Source organism: Pteropus vampyrus, unplaced genomic scaffold (genome assembly GCF_000151845.1).
Source record: "Pteropus vampyrus isolate Shadow unplaced genomic scaffold, Pvam_2.0 Scaffold146, whole genome shotgun sequence".
Classification (NCBI taxonomy): domain Eukaryota; kingdom Metazoa; phylum Chordata; class Mammalia; order Chiroptera; family Pteropodidae; genus Pteropus; species Pteropus vampyrus.
The window spans coordinates 2921334-2941717 of NW_011888927.1; the positions used below are offsets into that span (position 1 = coordinate 2921334).

The 20384-nt window shown below is 36.1% G+C and overlaps 1 protein-coding gene across 4 annotated transcripts in view; it reads left to right on the plus strand.

Annotated features, from left to right (window-relative positions):
- The window catches only part of SATB2 (SATB homeobox 2), a 182233-nt gene that overhangs the window by 112491 nt on the left and 49358 nt on the right, over positions 1 to 20384 (plus strand). For all 4 annotated transcript variants that reach the window (XM_011369214.2, XM_023535984.1, XM_023535983.1 and 1 more), the window contains 2 exons: positions 13993 to 14205; positions 18179 to 18334. In XM_011369214.2, coding sequence (XP_011367516.1) covers positions 13993 to 14205; positions 18179 to 18334 — 369 coding nt within the window. The remainder of the gene's footprint in view (positions 1 to 13992; positions 14206 to 18178; positions 18335 to 20384) is intronic.

Below are 20384 nucleotides of genomic sequence, written 5' to 3' on the forward strand. Positions count from 1 at the left end.
CATAGAATAAAATCACATGCACAACATTCATAAATGAAGCTAGAATTGTAAAAAAAATAATAAAAGCATAGTTATTCATGTTTAAGACTTTCAAATAAAAAACATAAATTCATAATAAATAGTGTTTGAAAATGCCAGTTCTCCAAAGAGAAACTATTACTTTGTTTATCTGATTCATTGCCACTATATCACTTGGTGATATAAAAAAAAAATAACATAATTAAGAGAATAAAGCTATATTTCCAAGAGCTTACTTTTACTACATTTTATTTTAATCAATACACCCTTTAAAAACATAAAATACATTTGTTTGGTAAAATGATACCCTATGCATACCTCATGACAAGGTCATGTCTTCTGCTGGAGTCAGGGACAGATATTTTACCAATAGGATTTTATTATTTATTAGTTACTATTTTTTCTGATATTTCTCTATTGGTTTGTTAATATAAACATATACTGTAAAAACTATGAGCATAAAATTAAGTCACATGTTCTGGACAAGGGAAACAGCTCATTTGATGTCATGCAGTACCAGAATATAGAATCTTCAGCATAAGCATGAGACTAACGTATTCTACATGGAGAATGTAGCAGAATGTCACATCTGTCTGTGCCACTAGGATGGTAGAAGCCTATTTTTATCATTATGACCTTACATAAAATATATTCTTGTATAAAAATATATAATCACTTTCTTCTTTACTAGTTTTTTGAAAGAAAAGATTAGCCCTACTTTTTCATATCTCTGAAGACATTTATGACAAATGGAACCCAATGAGAATAGTAAGGTAGAAGTGTGATAAGATGTTTCTGACCTGGTCATTAATATTCAGGCAATCCTATGATACATTTCTAAGCATTTCTGTTATTTATGGTCACAAAGCAATGTGGTGTGGTCAATACACTAGAGGAGGCTGAGGCAGATAAGATGCCTGCTCTGTTTTTGATGCTCGACCACTTTCCCACTCCCCATGCTTTTACTTCTAAAACTTAGGACCAGCTGGTTGGCTCTTTAGTCAAAAGACTCTCCCGAGGCTACTGAAGTTTGCTTTGCTCACACTGACAGAGACCTGGAAATGCTACACCAATGTCCTATAGATGCAGCAGGATGAAAGCCCAGCTGCCTTGACTCCTGTAGCACTGACAGCTCTGCAGTGTGACTGCCACTCCCGAGCCCTTTGCAGGATCAGGCTGAGGCAGGGACCTTGCTTGGGTTCCTTCCCTCCTCTGTCTTGCTTCTTTTATGCCCTCACCAGTTTTCCTCAGAAGCACTTACACAGGATTCTTTATCTCAAGATGTGCTTTTTATCCCAGGTTATAGATCGGCACCATTTCTAGCCTAGTTGGCATTTGGTTATGCTATGGCATCATAGTTTGAATGAAACCTGTCTTTGATTTTATGCCTACTACCTTCAGAAATCTGAAGCAAGATATTATTATGAAAATAGTATAGAAGTTTTTACTGTACTACTTTCTTTTGGAAATATTGTCATTATTGTTATTCTAAATCAAGCCCTCTGATTTGGGTGGACTATTATTAATATTGGCCAGATTTACTTATGGATCTTGAGTGTTAGAGATGGGGGAGAGAGAAAGAGCAAGAGAATGAGACAGAAACAGACACTGGATTTGAAGCCCTATGAGATCTGCCAAACTTGACTTAAATAAAAACCACACTTATTGAGTCTGAATGGTAAATTATGTGACTTATGTGATTTATGTGAGTTTCAGAGTAGCATTGCTCGTTGGCCCTGCCGCATCTCCAGTGCTCTGTCAGTAATGCAAATGGTATTAGTACGACTAATAATTTTGAGAAGTAATAGAACCGATGCCCTTTCAGTTTTCATTTTTTTTTCATATTTATTTTCCCTTGCTTATATCCTGAATTTATTTTAGTATTGGCATACTTTCCACTTATTGGGCCTATGGACATGAAATCAGTTGCTTGGCTATTTATTGTCTTAACATCTTTGCATTTTGACAGTTTGATTATGAATCCCAACTTTAAACATTCTTTTGCCCCTTGTCACTTTTGTAGACTTAAAAAATTAGTCAGAAGCTTATGACAGTATTTTAAAAGACAGTATTTCCAATGAATGGTTGTGGGCTGTCCACTGACCTATGATAAGCATGGATTCATAAAATATGTACAGTGAATCTTCCTTAATAGATAAACTATTCTCTAATTTATTTAAAAATCCAATGACCTACATATTCATATGTTCAGAAATCCCCCATTTACTAACATTGTTTCTCCTCTGAGACCGTCCATCTGAGCAAATCTGTTAAATGAAGTAGAGGAAGCTTTGATCCAAACTAGGCTAAATCCATTGGAATGGATGCCCTGCCACACGTGAATGGGAGCATTAGAATGCCAGAAAAGGGAAATTAGGTGTGATCCTCATCCCCTCTCTGTACCACTATCCCCTTACGTGACAGTGGAATTCGAGAAACGTTCTTCCACGAGGAACCAGCAATAAGAAGTTTGTATCATTTGAAAAAAAGACTTTTGCCACATTCATTATTCATTATACAGTCTAGTTATTATTTTTTTTTTCTCTAGCAGATTAAGCCATAACTCAGAAAGTTCAGGCTCATTTTATGTCTCAGGTAGGTCTACTGAGCCTGTTCCTAGAAACGTGTTTTCAGTAGAATTACAGATGTGTTTTGCAAAATGTGTTATTATTCTGTAACCATAAACCTCTAATTTGGTATCTTGTTCCTTCTTCAGGTCTATGAAAAAGTAACAGTTACCCAATTCACAACCTTTTGCCAAAGGCTTTGCTTAAGAAAACTGTTCATCCTGGTCTTATCTAATAGAGAAGAGGATTTAAAAAATCCTTTGGGAACTCACTTGGTTGACCCATTCTTATTTGACTACTTTTTATTTTTTATGTGTCTTTGCCAAAAAACTGCTGTTTATTCGTCAAAGCCACATCATTTCAAGAAACTTAAGGCCAGGGTTATAAATACAATTTATGAAGTCACTCATCAACTGAAGAGTGTTTCAACAGATTGGAAAATTAGATTGAATGATGTATCAGGAAAGTTGGCAGCAAGGTCAATGGCTAGAAATATAAATGTCTTTGTGTGAAATGACATGGATTTTGTTTTCATGCTTCATTGGCACCATGTTTATAGTCTATGCACACCCATATTATTAAAGTTAAAAATGTCTAAGGACTCGCTAAACATTATATTTTGAAGTGGCATAGTTAAGAGTGAAGAGTATGTAGCAACAAAATGAAAATTTTAGCAACCAAAATATTTGGAAACTTGAGCTTTAGTGCATTACCAGTCAGGTTTTTTGGGGGAGTAGGGTGAGATGGGGGGAGTTCTTTTTTTAAGTCTTGTGTTTGACTTATACATATTAGCTGAAGGTAGGCATGATTTAATTATACATACAGTTTATTTTTATAGAAATTTGACCTCTAAGATATTCAGAATTCTTTCTCAGTCGACCTTTGGTCTCAGTCATCATTATTTCTCAGTATCCAGTAGAGATACGACCCTCAGCGAGCCATACAAGAATAGAACACAGTGTAAATCCAGGGGTCTGGACTCCATGGTCCAGTGAGCTGGTTATAAAATGACAAGGAAACCTGTGAGAGAGAGGAAGTCCACCCACAGAAAGAAGGGCTGTAAATATGAAATGCTGCTGATCAGGCATGAACATGTTATTGGCTTTTGAAGCAAATAATATACCCTCTTTTGATTTCAACATTAAATTAATAAAGTAGGAAAGATGGCCCTGCTTGCTTCATAAAATAGGTAATCTTTCATTTCAGAACCACCGGCTTGACTTTCATAGATTTCAAGATTATAATAATATTAATATCTTCCAGAATAGCAGTGTCTCAAAGTTATTAGGTGGCTTAAGGATGGCCCTCTAGATAGTGGTCTCAGTTAAGTTCCTCCTGTATGTGTAAGGAATGTCATTAATTAGCACTGTTTAGGAAATTTCAGCCAGAAAGCAAGGGGGAGATGCTGGCTTGATTTGTGCTCTGGGTAAAGAGACGGTTGACTCAGAGCTGCCAAAAACATACAACTCTCTGCCCATTCCTAAATCTACTTGAAATAGAACATTTTATATAAAAGAAAATGTGAAATGTGAACACTCTTTTTCCCTCCTCCTTCACAAAATTGATACTAAAGAATCAGAGGAAACAAACATGATAGTGCACTGTTCTATCTATTCCTTCCATCCCTGGCTAGGTACAAAGTTCTTAAAATTAGTTACTCAACTAATTATAGAAAATGCACGTTTCTCCATTTTTACTAAAAAGGGCTTTTTGGTGATGGTTTTGTCAGCTTTTGTCACTGTAACAAGGAGCGATCGGCTCATTTTCTATAGATAAGGCACCTCTGTCCTCAATAAGGACTTTCTTTCACCTCTAGTGAGTGTGGCTCAGTGGAGACCTGCACTTTTAGTATGAAGGCCTACTACTTTGTCATGTAACTAGTCTCCCCAAATTATGGGTGATGTTTATAATTAAAGTAGAATCTTTATAGAAGAAACACTAGGAAACACTAGCTTTAGATCCCACTATTTATATACTTTTTGCCATTGCTTATTTAAAGTAATGCACAAGGAGTGTTCTTTTCATGGCCATTGATTGAAATGATGACCATTTGGCTGGGGTTAAGTGCGTGTTTGTTCAAATAAAGCGAATTAAGTTTAAATGCTGTGAGAAAAATATAACTGAACCAATTTGAAGTCAATTAGAAATTACAAGGTTGTTTAAATTTTATATACAAGTTTTGTGCCTAAAATTATCACTAGACCACAACATTTTCTTTTAAACTTCTCTGATTGAAGCATTCAGTAAAGAATATTTTTTACATCATGAGCTGGTACATATACACTGACAATGTGCGAACATACAGTATACGTCCGTCTTGAATTCTATCTCATTTCCACCTATATCTTTATCTGTGTATTTCTAAAGTGAGGCCTTCATGAAAGAAAAAAATAAAACCTTCATGAAACAATACTTACACTATGTATGAAGTGCTTTGGTAATTTCTAATTTATTTAATTGCATTTCATTATTTAAAAAGTTAGATATGATGTGCTAAATTAATTTAATCATCAACTAATAAATAAGACCCATGTTTAAGCAATGATGCAGATTAAGGCTTATTTTAAACAGTATAAAGTTACTTAGGGAAGAAAAGTTGTTTTACTTTTCTAAAGGATAAAATGAATATCTTAGTTTAGTACTATCTCGAATATTCATATGGTCATTTTACTTTATGTAATTTATTAAGTTTTCCTTTACGTTCTCTTTAATCCCAAGTAATATTAATTATCCTACTTTCTAAAATGTATTCTTTATATTTCCTTCCTTGTGTATGAGAAGACACTTAGCAAAATGTAAGTAGAGGGCCTTGAATATTTGAAGTTGTAAATTCAAAATACAAATTGTACTTCGATGTCAGTTCTGTATTTATTTATCTATTCATTTAACAAATATTTATTAAACATTCAGAGACTATACTAGGCATTATAATGATGGCTAACATTTATTGAACACTAACATGTATAAGCTCTCTAGGGAATGCTTGTGAGGGTAATGCAATTATTATCTTAATTTTACAGGTGAGGAAACCGTGCTATAGGAAGATTAATTAATCCTGGTCCAACTGGTGCCCAATTTTGAACCCAGTGATTCTGACTTCAGAACTCACACTCATAACCATTTTATTCTCAATCATTTCTGCTGTCATAGAGCAGAAGATGAAAGACATAACAATCCCTTCTTCAAGGAGTAAAATTTAAAGATTAAACAGACTTTTAAAACAATAATCCCATGGTGGTATAATAAGTGCTGTGATGTATTGCATGGACTGGGGGGAACAGATGCTTTTGACCCTGGAGGTGAATGAAATTAATGCAGAAATATTTTAGCAGGAAAAAATAATATTTTACAATTGTTTCAGGACAGAGTCAACTTGCATTTTAATAGACTGCTTTACTTCTTATATTTGAATACATTTGATACATTCGAGATATAAATAATAAATGTATGCTTTGGTTTGTTTTGTTGTCTTTAGAAAGTATTATTTTTGTCAATGTTTTGATGAGATAGCCAAAGCTAGTAAATTCAGGGGACAGTTTGCCAACAGTTGTTTCATAGAATGCTCGTGGAAACATGAGTAACTGGGGCCCAAAACTTTGTTAATACATAGTCACGGTGCCAGGTACTTGAGGTGTTAGTGGAAAACATGTATGTGCCCAGAGCTGAGGACACCACTGGTAAGATGCTTCCAAGGGGAACCTGTTCAGTTCTCTATTTGCTTTCACTTTTTGGTGCTAGCATGTTTACAAAATTCGATAGGTTGTTTATAGCCCCCCATTCCAGTACCTGCGATTTTCTAAAGATGAGAGAAGGAATAAAGAGGAAAATGATAGAATTGTTGGTCTAATTGCATCTATCATTACATAAATTAGGTAGGTATAGAATAGTAAAGGTGCCAGGAATCTGTTTTGGGCTGAGTTCCTCTGTTGTATGTGTTCAGGTGTGGCTTGGACAGGAAACTGCAGTGAAGAAAGTACAGACTGTTTTGGTTTCAAGAATATTCTGTTGCACCCACTCACTTTGTGCTGCATTCTTTCTGTATCGTGATATGTCAGGTGTCACAAGCAAAGTTTTATTATATATACTAGATAGCTGTCTGTAATGAAAATGTTTCATTAAATAAATTTCAGATATGGATTATATGGAGTATTTGTTCTAAAATGGAGTTAGCATGGCCCAAAATTCTAGTTCCCATTATCTTTTGTTTTCAATAAGTTGAATGAAAAGATCTTGAGTGTAAGATGAGTCAGGCTTTTATTTATTTATTTTTATTTATTTTCATTTTAAAATGGTTTTCTTAAATTTGTTTACTTTTTAAAACATAACACGAGGATGGTGTTAAAACTAGTATAATAGCTCAATAGAATAAGTATTCCAGATTTTGGGAGGGATAAGAGAGAGATATTCAAAACCCTTCACTAGAATCCCCTTAACTTGATCGTAGTAGATTAATAATGTGCTTTGTGAATGTGGTTTGTCAGTGACACCAGCCTGACAGACCTTTCTTTCTGCACCAAATCCCATTGAGTTATCTGGTCCCCTTGGCTGATAGAGAACCATTAGAAAAGGAACACTGGCAAAGAACATCCAGGGTGATGCTCTTCAAGCGATGGACCAACCTATCAGGTCATGGAGCTGCAACAGCCTTGGGGCCTCACAGAGTCGCCAGACATTACAAGTGCTGCACTTGCCAGTGCTCTGATTAAGAATCACTGAGAATTCCACCTCATCTCTAGCATATAGCTCAATGCCATCTTGATCTTTCACACAGAAAAAAATGCTTCTTGCTATCTCCTACTTCATAGTTGATGAAGCCAAATCGATCTTTTACATGTGAATCAGGCTTTTAATATGTAGTCCATCAGGGTCTGCTGCTGGCTATTCAGCAAGGATAGGACCCCCAATTCTCAGAAAAATGAAAAATATATGTTTGATGTCTTCTTAGAGCCCTATATTCCAGTATATCTCCAACTAACCACTAAGCAAAAAATATATGGATTCTGTTCCCAAGGAGTTTACTATATGATGAGAAGAGGTTTTATTATAGCACAATATAAAAGATGATAAGTGTCATAAAAGTAAGATAGAACTAGTACCATTCCCATTCAAAGGAGGAAATATTGCCAACTGCAGTGTATATACATATAAACATATACACAGTCTTTTAGTGTATCAGAATACATCTCTGCAGCAGCAACATTTATCTGCAAATGTTACTCTTGTATATGCATTTAATATTTGCAGAGTATATTAATTCCCTTTAGAAGCTCAATTTTATCCACCCCCATCCTACAAAAATGCTACATGCATAGGCTGTCCTTCCTAATAAAGAAATATTATAATAAAAGAGAAGTTTTATTAAACTAATGCAATAACATCATTTTCTTTGAGGATTTAACATATCTGTAATAATAAAAATCAAATTGTCATTGTTGTGCCCTGTATACCTTTTATTCAAATCAGACTAAATACTCTGGCTTCTTGGCTAAGCAGTGCTCGAGGGAGGGGGTGAAGGGGTTTGAGTATTTTTAGAATTACACAAATGAATTTCCGCAGTCAAGTTCATAGAGGACTTGTAGATTATGAATATATGATCTAGGGATACCTGTTTATATTTGCGAGCAGAGGGGCAGTGCCTCTCAGAAGTGTCTAAAAAGAAATAAGATCAGAGATTAGGAGGGAACTGATTCTGTTAAGTCAGCTTTCAAATGGTAGGCTGTCAGTCCTTCCTGCAGCCATGCAGCCTATTTCACAGCTTCAATTAACTGTACATTTACCACTGACATCTGAAGAGTTCACTTTGTATGATGAGGGCAAGAATTTGGTATTACCTAGTCTCCTTAAGGGGATACCAGTTTCTGACTCTCATGTCAGCTGGAACCAGACACTTCAGAATTGTGTGAAAATTAAGGCTAACATAAGCATGCAAAAGGGGTGGGGAAATGAGAAGATTACCTTTGAAGGAAACTTTTTTTTTTAACTTTATGTTTCAAAGGAAGTGTATGATAGGTCATACGTAGGGGCAGGAAGCAGACTTGGCCCACATGAGTGCCAAGGCCCCTTCTACTTCTGACACTCTGTAATTTTTATCTGTAAAATGAGGGTCTTCGTGCCTTTTAACCTTGTTGATTGGTATGACATCATTTGTTTACAGTGATATATAACTATTACCTAAAACAGTATATTTCAGACTCACCACTAAATAGTAAATATGTTTCAATTCAAGAGATATAAATTGATTTCTGAGGAGGACTGTCATTATATAGCCTGTGTACTTTGTTCATACAACCAAAAATAATTCATAATTACAACATGTTATGAGGGGATAGGACTTATTTTCTCTAAAGTACCCAGTCTAAATGTTTCTAAAGAAGTGTCAAGCATACAATTTGACTCAGTATACAGGTCACTTAAGCTATCTTTGGGATTTCTGTGACATTCAATATCTCCCTTTGTTTAGATTGGAACCCAACACTTCCAAACTAGTTGCTTTATATGATAAGTGAGTATTTTTTTTAGGGGGGATGGGGAGGTCGAGTTACTTTAAACTTATATGTTATAATAAATATATGAACACTGCAAGTTACCCTGTATACCTCTGACTTCAACTTCCACAAACAGAAATATAATTTACAGAAATGAAAATAGTCTCTGGCTAGTTTGAGGTTTTTTTTCCCAAAGAAAAGCACTAGGGTTTGGCTGGGCTAGTTTCCTCAGTACACACCTGGTGTATATCACTTTAAAAAATAAATTATGCCTCATTAAATTACAATTAAATGGAATCATGATCATTTGTTTTTCTGGAAGGAAGATGTTTTGCATATTGAAAGCCTAATTTGTTGCAGGTGACAAAAAGGCTGAACAGATTATCTAATATCACTTCATTTTGGGGGTAATGTTTGCTAGTTAGTTTGTGTATACTCCAGTAGTTCAGAATTATATTAATGTGGACTATTATTTTCACTTCAAAATGTCTCTTACTGCTTTATCAGTTTTCGTACTCCCTTTTTTGAAGCTTTTAATGAAACAGAAACTTCTCTTGATATTCTAGATTAGTCATGCTCTTTCTTTTTCTTCGAATGTTCTAACACTGCTCAATCCCTCACTCATCCTCCCTCTTGCTGGGTCTCACCATTATTTTTGTATCCATGTACTGTGTATATTTCAAATCCCAGCCACATTAAGTACCACCTCTTCCAATGCATTTTCCCTGAGTCCTGCGGTTGGCAATACATTCATCCTCTTTTGAACTGAAATGGCATTAGTTCTATCTGGAATTTATGACACTTGTCATCTTTTACATTGTGCTTCTATAAACCATCGTATAGTAAACTCCTTGGCATTAGAATCTGTGTCTTAATCTTCTCATTCCTTTCTGAGCTTTGTACCAAGTCGTAAATAAGAAACGAATTAATAGACTCACCTGTCATTCTTTGGTAATAGGTAAATTGAATTTTGGGTTTCTCTAGATAATCATTGGGAGGTAACACCTAATCCTAGAGAATTACCAAAGGTGTGAGAGCTGTGAAGAGTGGGTATCTGTTAAAAGCTGGTCAAGAATGACTTTAACTGTTGCAGTCAGCCCTTGAGTGGCCTGGGGAGGTCTGAGAGGCTCAAGCTCAGTGTAAGAAAGTTCATCGACATAAATTGCAAATTTAGAAACTGTAAAGTCACTTAATTTGTTACAAATAAATATTGTTTAATACTACAAATAATAAATACATCAGTTTTTTTCTTTTAAAAATTGAATGTTTTGTCTGTGGAGATAACCTATATTAACCAAACTAGATGGCATTATATTATCTCTTGTTTTGCATTTTGAATTATTTTGCTTTTGTTGAATAATCTGCCAACCTCATGATATTCTCTGCTGGTGCTGGAAATAATATGAAGCTTACAAAGTCCCCCATTAAAAGGCTAGGGAGAAGGCCGGTTTGAGGTTTTTTTTATTTTCCCAACTCCCTTATAACCCAAGAGCTATTTGTCTATAATAGTGTCTTTCTATCCTGTGCATTTGTTCATTCTACTCCTTTTCAGTCAACATGTTCCTGTTCTTACATAACCTCAGTTCATAATGAGGAGGGAATTGTTTTAACCTCTCCCTTGAGAAGGCTCTGTTGCCTACAATGAGGAAAATACTTAATGGCTACTTTACTCAATACTTGCAATACGTTTTAATATGATTACCGATATGAAAGTTTAATAAGCAATATTCTGGTTAATTTATTAATTTCCCTCAATTTTCATATTCTCAATATTCATGACCTTTCTATTCATAAAAGTACATCTTATTTTTTTTCAGTGCCCAGGCACCATGCCACGTTCTCTATATCTCAGGCTGCATAATGGGAATGTTCAAGTGATACCTCCTGCCTGTCTGGTTGATAATTAAATGCCAGACAATATAGTGGCAAGGGCTTTAGAAATATTTATGTGAGATAAATTATTAATTTATGTTCTATTCCAGACAGTTTCAATATGATAAACGTTTACTTATCTTGATAATCAGATGGGGCGATTTGTAGTATATTTAAATTATGCCATAGATTTTTTTCTGACTTTTTTCCCCTATGATGATTTTCAACTAAAATCCCTTTATATTTATGAGCCTGCAGAATTTGAACTCTATTTTTAAACATCCCAGTTTAAATAGTTAAAAGATTATAAATAACCAATATGAAAAAGGCTCAATGAAACAACTAAACCTCTTCTTGCACCCACCAGTTAGCTACTTGTTATTGAAAATGTCTGAGGTAAAAAGAATCTGCTTTGGGATCATGGCTACACAGATGAGACCTTAAGTAAAGAATTTAGAACAGGGTTCTCATTCTCTGGGGCAATACATGAAGGCGGCACTGGCCACCTTGTTGGTTTGAGACTTTATCTTCAATTAGGCAAATGAAACAGAGGCGACAGTATATTCTACCAGCTCTTTAAAACACAAATATTGTGTCTCATTCCCTTCAGAAATGACGCTGATGAGCAGTCATTTACAAGGATGCTTTGTCTTGATTTTTCTTAAAGATAGATTCATTTCCCTATAAAGTTGTCCAACATGCAAAAAATGCAGGGGAAGGAACTCTACAATTTAAATGTTGGAAAAAAAAAAAAAGTAAACCAAGCAAAACAAGAAACAAAAATACTCTATGCTTCAGAGTGATTTTTTTTTTTTTTAATTGATGAGGAATGAACGAACTTAGAATTTTGAGCCTGGTCTATTAGAACAATAGTTTTTGTTATTTTACTATGTAGTTTGAAAAATCTTAGCCATACTCTACTCTACAACTTGTGAAAATAATTTTATGAAAGAAGAATAAGTTTACAAACTTTGCTTTTCAGGTATCTCAAGTATAATTATAAATAAGTAGCATGAAGGATATAGCTATATAGACCCTAAAACTCATCTAAATTTGATAGTCTGTGATTTATTAAAATGCTAAAATTATGTATGAGAGAGGAGGAGGTGGAGGAGGGGACCAACTCATCCTTTATGTGCAGAGTTCATCATTAATGAAAGCTCAGAAAATATCGATCGGAGCATCGTATTGGTATTGGAAATTAGTATTGATTTTAAATCCACTTCCCTCTTGCCTCTCCACATATTTATTTGGAGATTTTTATCTTAGAAACAAATTTCTTATTAATATTTCATCTTGCTTAGTGCAAATGGAAGTAGGATAACTTAAGGCAGAACTGACTTTTAATTTTAGAAAGAAAATCAGTACTTAGACTGTATAACATTTTCTGGAAGACAGATGTCTCACTTGTTGCTTCTAAAAGCATGACAAGAAATCTGGATTTTCTTAGAATCATTTTACCAGTAGGTATTTTTACATATACATTCTACCTTGCCCTTTCCGTGAGCATGCATGCACACAGACACACACTCGTTAACTGGTCTCCAGCCCTACTTCTTCTAGCTTCGCTGTATGGCATATTTTATTCTCATTTGTAAAGACTTCTCTAATCAAACTAACATGACACCCAAGTTGCGAAACTATCTGATGGCATCCTGGCTTGTCGATTCCTCACAGTAAAATTGTCTTATGTGATGTTCTGAGTGGTGATTACCTTCTTGGAGTGCTGATAACTCTGTGATGCACATTCCTGTAAATGACATTCGCTTCACTAATTTATAATGCGTTACTTCATCTTCAGAGATTGTCAACCTTACCCTGAAGATTTCTGGCCAAACAGAGATGGCATATTCTTCTTGCATCCAATGCCTTTTTATATTTAAGCCATATATTACAAAATCTGATAGTGTTTCTTTTGCATAAATATTCCCCTCAGTGGAAATGTCCTTGGCATCTACTTTTCATGGTTTCGGGTTGCCCCATCTGTTCTAAGATACAGAGGTTAGTTTACCATCTCAGCTCTTCCTGGAGGATGATCCCAAGCCCTGATCTCACACTGCCCTGAGCAAGGATGTTAGCTGGGACTGTAAAAAGATGCCTCTGTGTGATAATCTAATAAGTGTGCAGAATGGAAGTATTACAGTGTTCCAATTCTGGTCTTCAGCCTCTTTTTTGAGTCATACTACTTTTCTCCAGACCTGTCTTTTTTTTTCCTTTTCTTTGTGAATTCTGTCATCAAGAGCACATGAAAATACTAATCTCTACTTAAAGCTTTCTATTTGGATAAATCACACATTCAGGAAGCCTATCATGGCATTCTCCGATGTTGCGCTCTGGCCCCTCTCCGGAAGTGACTACGTTTCCACTCCTTTAATTGTGGGCTTAGGCATCTCCTAAAATGGTTTGGGTGTCCTGTGGTACAGATGCAAGAATGTCTATTATGTGTGTGGATTGAGAAGCTATCAGAGGGTTAACACAAATTATAGCCATTCGCTTTGTGTCTTTATTTTTTATTTTTTGCCATAAGAAACATCTATATTGAAAACAGTGGCCAGTCACATAGAAATTCAGCCAAACTTTTTTTTTTTCTTTTCGATGTAAATCTCCCATGCTGTTTAAATGTCGGAACTAAATTTACCAAACTTGGCAGATTTTTAAAGCTGAGCAGGACTGCCAAGTGTTCCCAGTTTCAAGCAGAGAGAGTTCTAACAGTTCCTGAAATACTTGTAGGAGGCACCTGGTGGTAATTGCAGCTTCACAATTTTTCCCAAGCGCCTACCTTGCTAGCTGGCATCTCTGTATACCAATGATTATTACAGTGATGATAAAGTGTCAGAATAGAATGGTCCAAAATAAGGCACAGTCCCGGAAGGCAAGCACATTCCCACCAAATCTTCCTGCTGGAGAACCCTCAGGAATTAGACTGAAGTTCTTGACATCACAGCCAGCTGGTTACATCAAACAAATAATGGGGGAGAGGGGTGGAAAGCAGAAACCACACACACCTGCAGATGTGACTTGGCCAAATTTTTTTTTTTCCGTTTAATCAGGGATTGTTGTCCGAGATTCTGCGTAAGGAAGAAGATCCTCGGACAGCCTCTCAGTCTCTTTTGGTAAACCTGAGGGCCATGCAGAATTTCCTCAATCTGCCGGAAGTGGAGCGGGATCGCATATACCAGGACGAGAGAGAGCGGAGCATGAACCCCAATGTGAGCATGGTCTCATCAGCCTCTAGCAGTCCCAGCTCCTCCCGAACTCCTCAGGTGAGATATTTGCTCCACTGACTCTTCACTCTTTGCTTTGGAAGTATCTTGCCTTCACTGATAAACTGTGTTTTCCCTCTAAAACTAAGAGATATAATTCAAGGATTTCTTAATCCACTGAACATGTCAATCAGAGGATATGAAACCGACCATATAAAAGTAGTTATCCTTTCCTATATCACATGCCATTTTGGTTTCTTTAGAAACAGAAAGTACCATTCTTCCACGCATGGCAGGAGAGCAGCAGTGGATGGAGCGGTAGGCTAGCAATGTCTGCATACAGTGGTTTAATTATCAAAGGGGTTAGGGGATTGGTGTTGAAGCTGAGTTTGAATAGCAAACACACTGCTTTTCCTTAAATTGTATATTTATTCAGATGGGGTTAAGGTAGTTGGGGTCAGGGGACTGACAGAGTAGTCCAAGCTCTGCTTTATGCAATCTGAGAAAGACAAAATGGGGGTGGTAGAAACCTGTGTGTGTTGGAAGCATGCATATGCAGCAGCTAAGATGACTAGGGGATCATTCAATGTTCCCTTAGAAAATGGTAGTGGAAAGTTAAGCCTTCATTATTTTGCTTCCTAGGGTGATTTCCCCTAGGACTCTCTGACTCAGCTTTCCATTCCTCCTTTCTCCACAATTTAAACACATTCTGTTCTCAATTCCTCCTTCAAATGCATACACCCGGTAATGCTGTGTGCTTCAAAGATCCTAACTAAAGCATCAAAGGCTGAAGTCAGTCATTTCCAATTCAGATCTGAGTCCATTCATTTCTACCTACTGCCTATTTCCCTTAAATTTACTACTCAATAGATTTATGATAAAGCCATCTCATTTACTGATGGTTACGAGTTCCCTCTGAGTGACAGTTCTCAAAACATTTAACAGATACACATTTGTACAAATCAGAAAAATGGGTACTTTGAAACCAAAGGATTTTTTTGCTTAGATGTAGTTTTGGTTTTTTAATAAGTTTGTTTTCTGGTAAGTTTCAAGGAACTGATTGAGCATAGAAGCAAAATTTTATTCTAGTAGAAATATTTGAGCTCTTTCAAATACATCCATTTTTTTCACACATCTTAACTTTTTATAATTTTGCACTCTGCAATAGACTTTTAATTGAAGATTATTTTCTATGATGCACTGCCAAATTGTGATACTTACATTTTAGACTTTAGTGAATTATGAGTTTTAGTTACTGTTAGACCAAAAATAAGTCTCCTGACTGCTTACTTTGGAAGAGTGTAATCAAGCTTTTTTATTGGATTTTTTTTTTTTTTTCAATTTTGGGGCATACATATTGAGCTATTGAGTTGGGTGAGTTGTTAATTTGCACTAATATTTACTTCTATTAAATTTACCAATATTTTTGCCACTTTTGAAGTCCATTAAACCATTATAGGAGAGTCCAGCCATACTTCTTGGTTGTTAAATCAGGTAACTCTTGTTAGAGAATCACACAGGTCTATGTTTTGTTTCTTGCTCCTTCATAGTATTTTTCTAGCAAGATTATATTTTAGACATCTTTTCGAGGACCTGATAACTTTCAGAGCCAGACCAACTTACGAGGCCACATTGGGTCAGTATTTTGCTTTTCTCAACAGAAAATCCCATCTAGAAAATTCCTAGATAAAGGTGCTCTTTTGGGACAAATATAAATCAGTCATTTAATTTCGCAGTGTTGGGATTTCTGAAAATAAATATAAAATGTTTTCCTCAAAATGTTTTTGAGAATACAGTCATGGCACCGGCATTTCATATTCTCTGAAACAGTCTTCTTTTTCTATTGGTTAAACATTGTGAAAGGGGACATTATTAAAGTCTTTTAAAACATTTCTTGATTACCTTGCATGGAGATTATTTTCCAGACCCCATCAGCACTTTATTATTGGTTTAAAACAAATTGGAGAAATTTCAAGTTTCAAATTAAACCTCCAGCATTCCTTGATGCACTTAATAATAAAACAACAATACAAGGATAAGAAAGATCATTTATTGAGCACTTACTGTGTATCAGGCATTGTGAGCATTTTGCATGAATTGGATTGTCACCATTTTGCATTGTTATCCCCATTTTACAGATGAGGAAACTAAGGTTGAGATGCATTAGATTCCTTGTGTAACGTCACATGGCTGAGTGGTAGAGCTGGGATTTGAACTCTGGTTATTTTGATTCCATGGCCTGGGCTCCTAACCATATATTTTAGTGCCTGAGGGCTTTCATTTTAGCCTCCAAGGTTCTAGAGAAGATTGGATCAGTCAGGTGAGATAGTCAATGAGGCTAGTAAGAAAATGTGAGGTGAGAAAGGCACCTGGTGGTAATTGCAGCTTCACAATGCTAAAATGTGCATTTAGGACATGTACTGTGGGTTAACTAGAAATTTTCAGAAGAAAAAGCAATTTCTTTTAAAAAGTGACAGAATTGGATTGTTACAGGAAGACTCCAAACTTGGGGTCAAGATACCTGTAAAAAATAGCACTGGTATAAATTGGAGATTTTGGAGGCACATTAGCAGAGTGGTCCCAAGCCCATGCATTGGAGCCTGAAAGACTTGAGTTCAAATTATGGTTGTCTGACTTGTGGCTGCATGTCCTTCCAGTAAGTTAAGTATCCTATTTTATTTTCAATTGTCTTCATCTGTAAAATGAAAATAATCTCTAACTTGTTGAGTTCTTGAGTTAAATGAATAAAAGTAAAACACTTTTTGGAGTGCCCGACACATAAAAAGTACAGCATAAAATATTCTTATTTCTTTGCAGTAATTAGAAAATAGTATGAGACAGGGAGGTCAAAGGAGAATGGCAAAAGTCACTGGGCGCTCTTAGGAATCAAAGCCTTCATGGAAATTTGGGACATAATTCCAACTTCAAGAAAGCATTGACAACGACCCCACAGTGTCCAAACTACATGCCATGTATTTCCCCAAACCTGCTCAGGTCATCCACAGAGGGGCATTAATGATTTGGGGATAACCTTCTTGGTTTGTGATTTTAGGGTGAGTACGGACCAAAAAACAAACCCAGTTTAGACTAAGTCAGCTGGCCATGTTCACAAGCCTAGGGATTGGGGTGTGTTTTCCTAGAGTCCTGCTGCCAGAGGTCCTGGGAAGGCTGCCCAGGCCCCTGTCATCACACACCAGAACAAATGCTCTGAAGTCTTTTGGATCAAGTAGATTCAAATGTTTTAGGGTTATCCTAACCCTAAGAAGTACAGACACCTTCTGTATTGTCCTTCATTTGTCTCTGAAGCTGATGGGAAATCATTCAATTAAAACGAGCACAGCAGAATACATAAAACCACAATATGAGTTTAAGAAAATGAAAACGGCACAGCAAAGGCATTCTGAAGCCTAGTTTTATGAAATGAAATTTTGTTTCATTTCCACTGATTTCCTAGGTGAAATTAGGTGACTGTCTGGGAAGCATAATGATGATAATGATGAGAAACCATACATACTCGAATGACATATGTAAAGCTTTAATAAAGAATCAGAGAGACTCAGGAGAGTGCATTAAATTGAGTAATAATTTATTATTTAGAGACCTCTACTCATTTATTCATTTTTTTCTGGAAGAATTGGCTCTTCCTCCAAGGTGTGCTATTTTCCAAAAGGTAACTCTGCACGCGCGCGCGCGTGTGTGTGTGTGTGTGTGTGTGTGTGTGTGTGTGTGTGTTTATGGGCTTGTTTTGCAGTTAGGTGATGGGTTATAGTTACAGAGTAGCCATCCTACCTGTGAACTGTCTAGGATACTGCGAGGGAAGGAACAGAGTTTATAGGACGCTGTGTGTCCTATAGGAATGCACTGCAATTATTTCCAATCACAATTAACCTGATTAGAATAATGGACAGGAAGTGTCCCTCTGTAGCTAATGCAGTTTGGCATCAGCTGACTGAAATCCTTTGATAATTTCTGCACAGATGGCTGGGCTGAATGTAGCACTTTTTAAATTATTATTTTCATGGTCTCTTGGTAGGCCAAAACCTCGACACCGACAACAGACCTCCCCATTAAGGTGGACGGCGCCAACGTCAACATCACAGCTGCCATTTATGACGAGATCCAACAGGAGATGAAAAGGGCCAAGGTGTCTCAAGCCCTGTTTGCCAAAGTGGCTGCAAATAAAAGTCAGGTGAGTGGTTTTTAAAAGAGTAAAAGCGAGAGCTGGAATTAGACTGTTCTCCTCCTCCTACCAATAAAAATACATCTGTTCCTATAATAATAATAACAATAATAATCCCTAGGGAACCTGTCATGTTCTGCCTTTTGCTCTACGGTTTGCTTTTATTTCCACTGGAGTTCAGAATAGAGACTAATTCAAAACCCAGATATTTTTCTTTTAAAGAACTTTTTTGAAAAATAATGAGCCCTGAATGATTTCTCTCCTAATTCTAAACACTGCTATTTATCCTTCCCCTCTCCCTCTCCTCCTCCCCTCCCCTCTTTGGTATTTGAGCAAAACTTAGTATGTATAAAACAGGATCTTTCGGAGACCACGTTTTAGCTAGGTCTCATCGCCTCTCTTATTCCTACCAAGGGAATGGCTGACTTTGTTATAATAACCACTGTTCCCCAGCCCCAGAGACACCTTGTGATGTCAGGTGTTTCTTTTATGTATAGGATACAGTTGTTTTTCCAGGAGGAAACACACGTAGGGGAGTCCAGAGTGAGTGCTAAAATCTTTAACAGAAAACATAGAAGCTTATCCAGCGCAGTTTTTCAGAGTGCTGAGATTATGGGGAATGGAATGCTCTAGGGAAAAGGGTAGACAGATGCTTAGGTTTTTTTTTTTTTTTTTTAATTTCTGAAAGCAGCAACAGTTGATGGAATCTACTGTCTGTTTCAATTTCTTTAAAGGGACAACTACCACCCTATCCTGGAATGGGTTAGGCTGAGGTGCCTACTTATTTTCCTGAGATGAATGAACATTTACCTAATTCAGGGTTGAGGAAACAAGTTTGCTAAAGCATAATTTTGGGAGTCTTTTGATTCTGAGCTTGATTTCTTCTGTGTCCTTTCATGACAAATGTTTTCATCCCTACATATATGAGCGGTAAAATGGTCCATCATATCCCTAACAGATCTTCTGTCGTATGCTACAAAGAAAAGATGTTATTGAATATTGTATTTCTATTAAGCAAGAAGGTTTTCAATAAAAATTAAGTTTTAAAAATTATATATAGGTAAATGCTATATTTAATTATATGGTTTGGGATTAGCATTTTTTACCTGTAGTTTGGCAGTAACCTGACTTAAGTTATTTTTCAGATGTTGATAAAGGGAAAGGAATAGAATATCAAGGAACTTTGAAGAGGATTGAACTATTTGTTTTACTTTTCAATTTCAATGTAGTAATTTTTCCAGATTATTCTTACTTCTCAATGAAATCACCGAAATGCAGTTTGCTAAGATAGGATGTCCAACCATAGTCTGAAATACATGAAAAAAAAAAAAATACCATGGAGCCTTCCTAAACTGTTAAATGCATAAAAAATCCCATGTACCACATGGCAAAATATAATGAGAGTTGGAGCTGTTAAACGAATAAAGCTGTTAAATGCATAATGCCACTTGGCAAAACTACTGTGCATTTAATGGTTTTCCACTGTGTAATAAAGGACATATGTGGTAAATGTGCAGTGAGTATAAAAGCTACACAATTGATTTTGCAAACCTGCCCTTTAGTCGTGACTTGACGTAAATATCAAAGTTTCACTCAGTTCTTTTTTTTTTTTTTTAAATAAGAAGATTTCAAGAAAAACTGAAGACCACAGTCTGAGAACTAAATTCAAAATGCCTGTAATCTTCCTATTGACTTGGCACCATGGCTTCTGGAAATGGTGTTGCCTCCAGCCTCCAAAAATAATTCAGGTGGCTGATTGAAAGCTGTGTTTGCCAGTTGGCTCAAACTTAGCTCTCCAAATTTTTGATGCCTCCTGAAGAACTTAGTAGCCCTGATTTTGTAGAATCTGGAAGAAGATGTAATTCTGGGAATTAAACTGAAGGGTGAGATTGAGTTTAAGTGGCGATAAATAAGGTGCTTTGAAGTTTTTCCTTTTTTCTTAGGGGCAGTGGTCACATTCTTGTTTTTGAATGGGGAACCTTATTGTAAATGGCTGGCAAAGTTGGCAAATCAGGTGCTAAGGTTTTTTAAATGGTACTGCTAAATGAACTTAACTGAT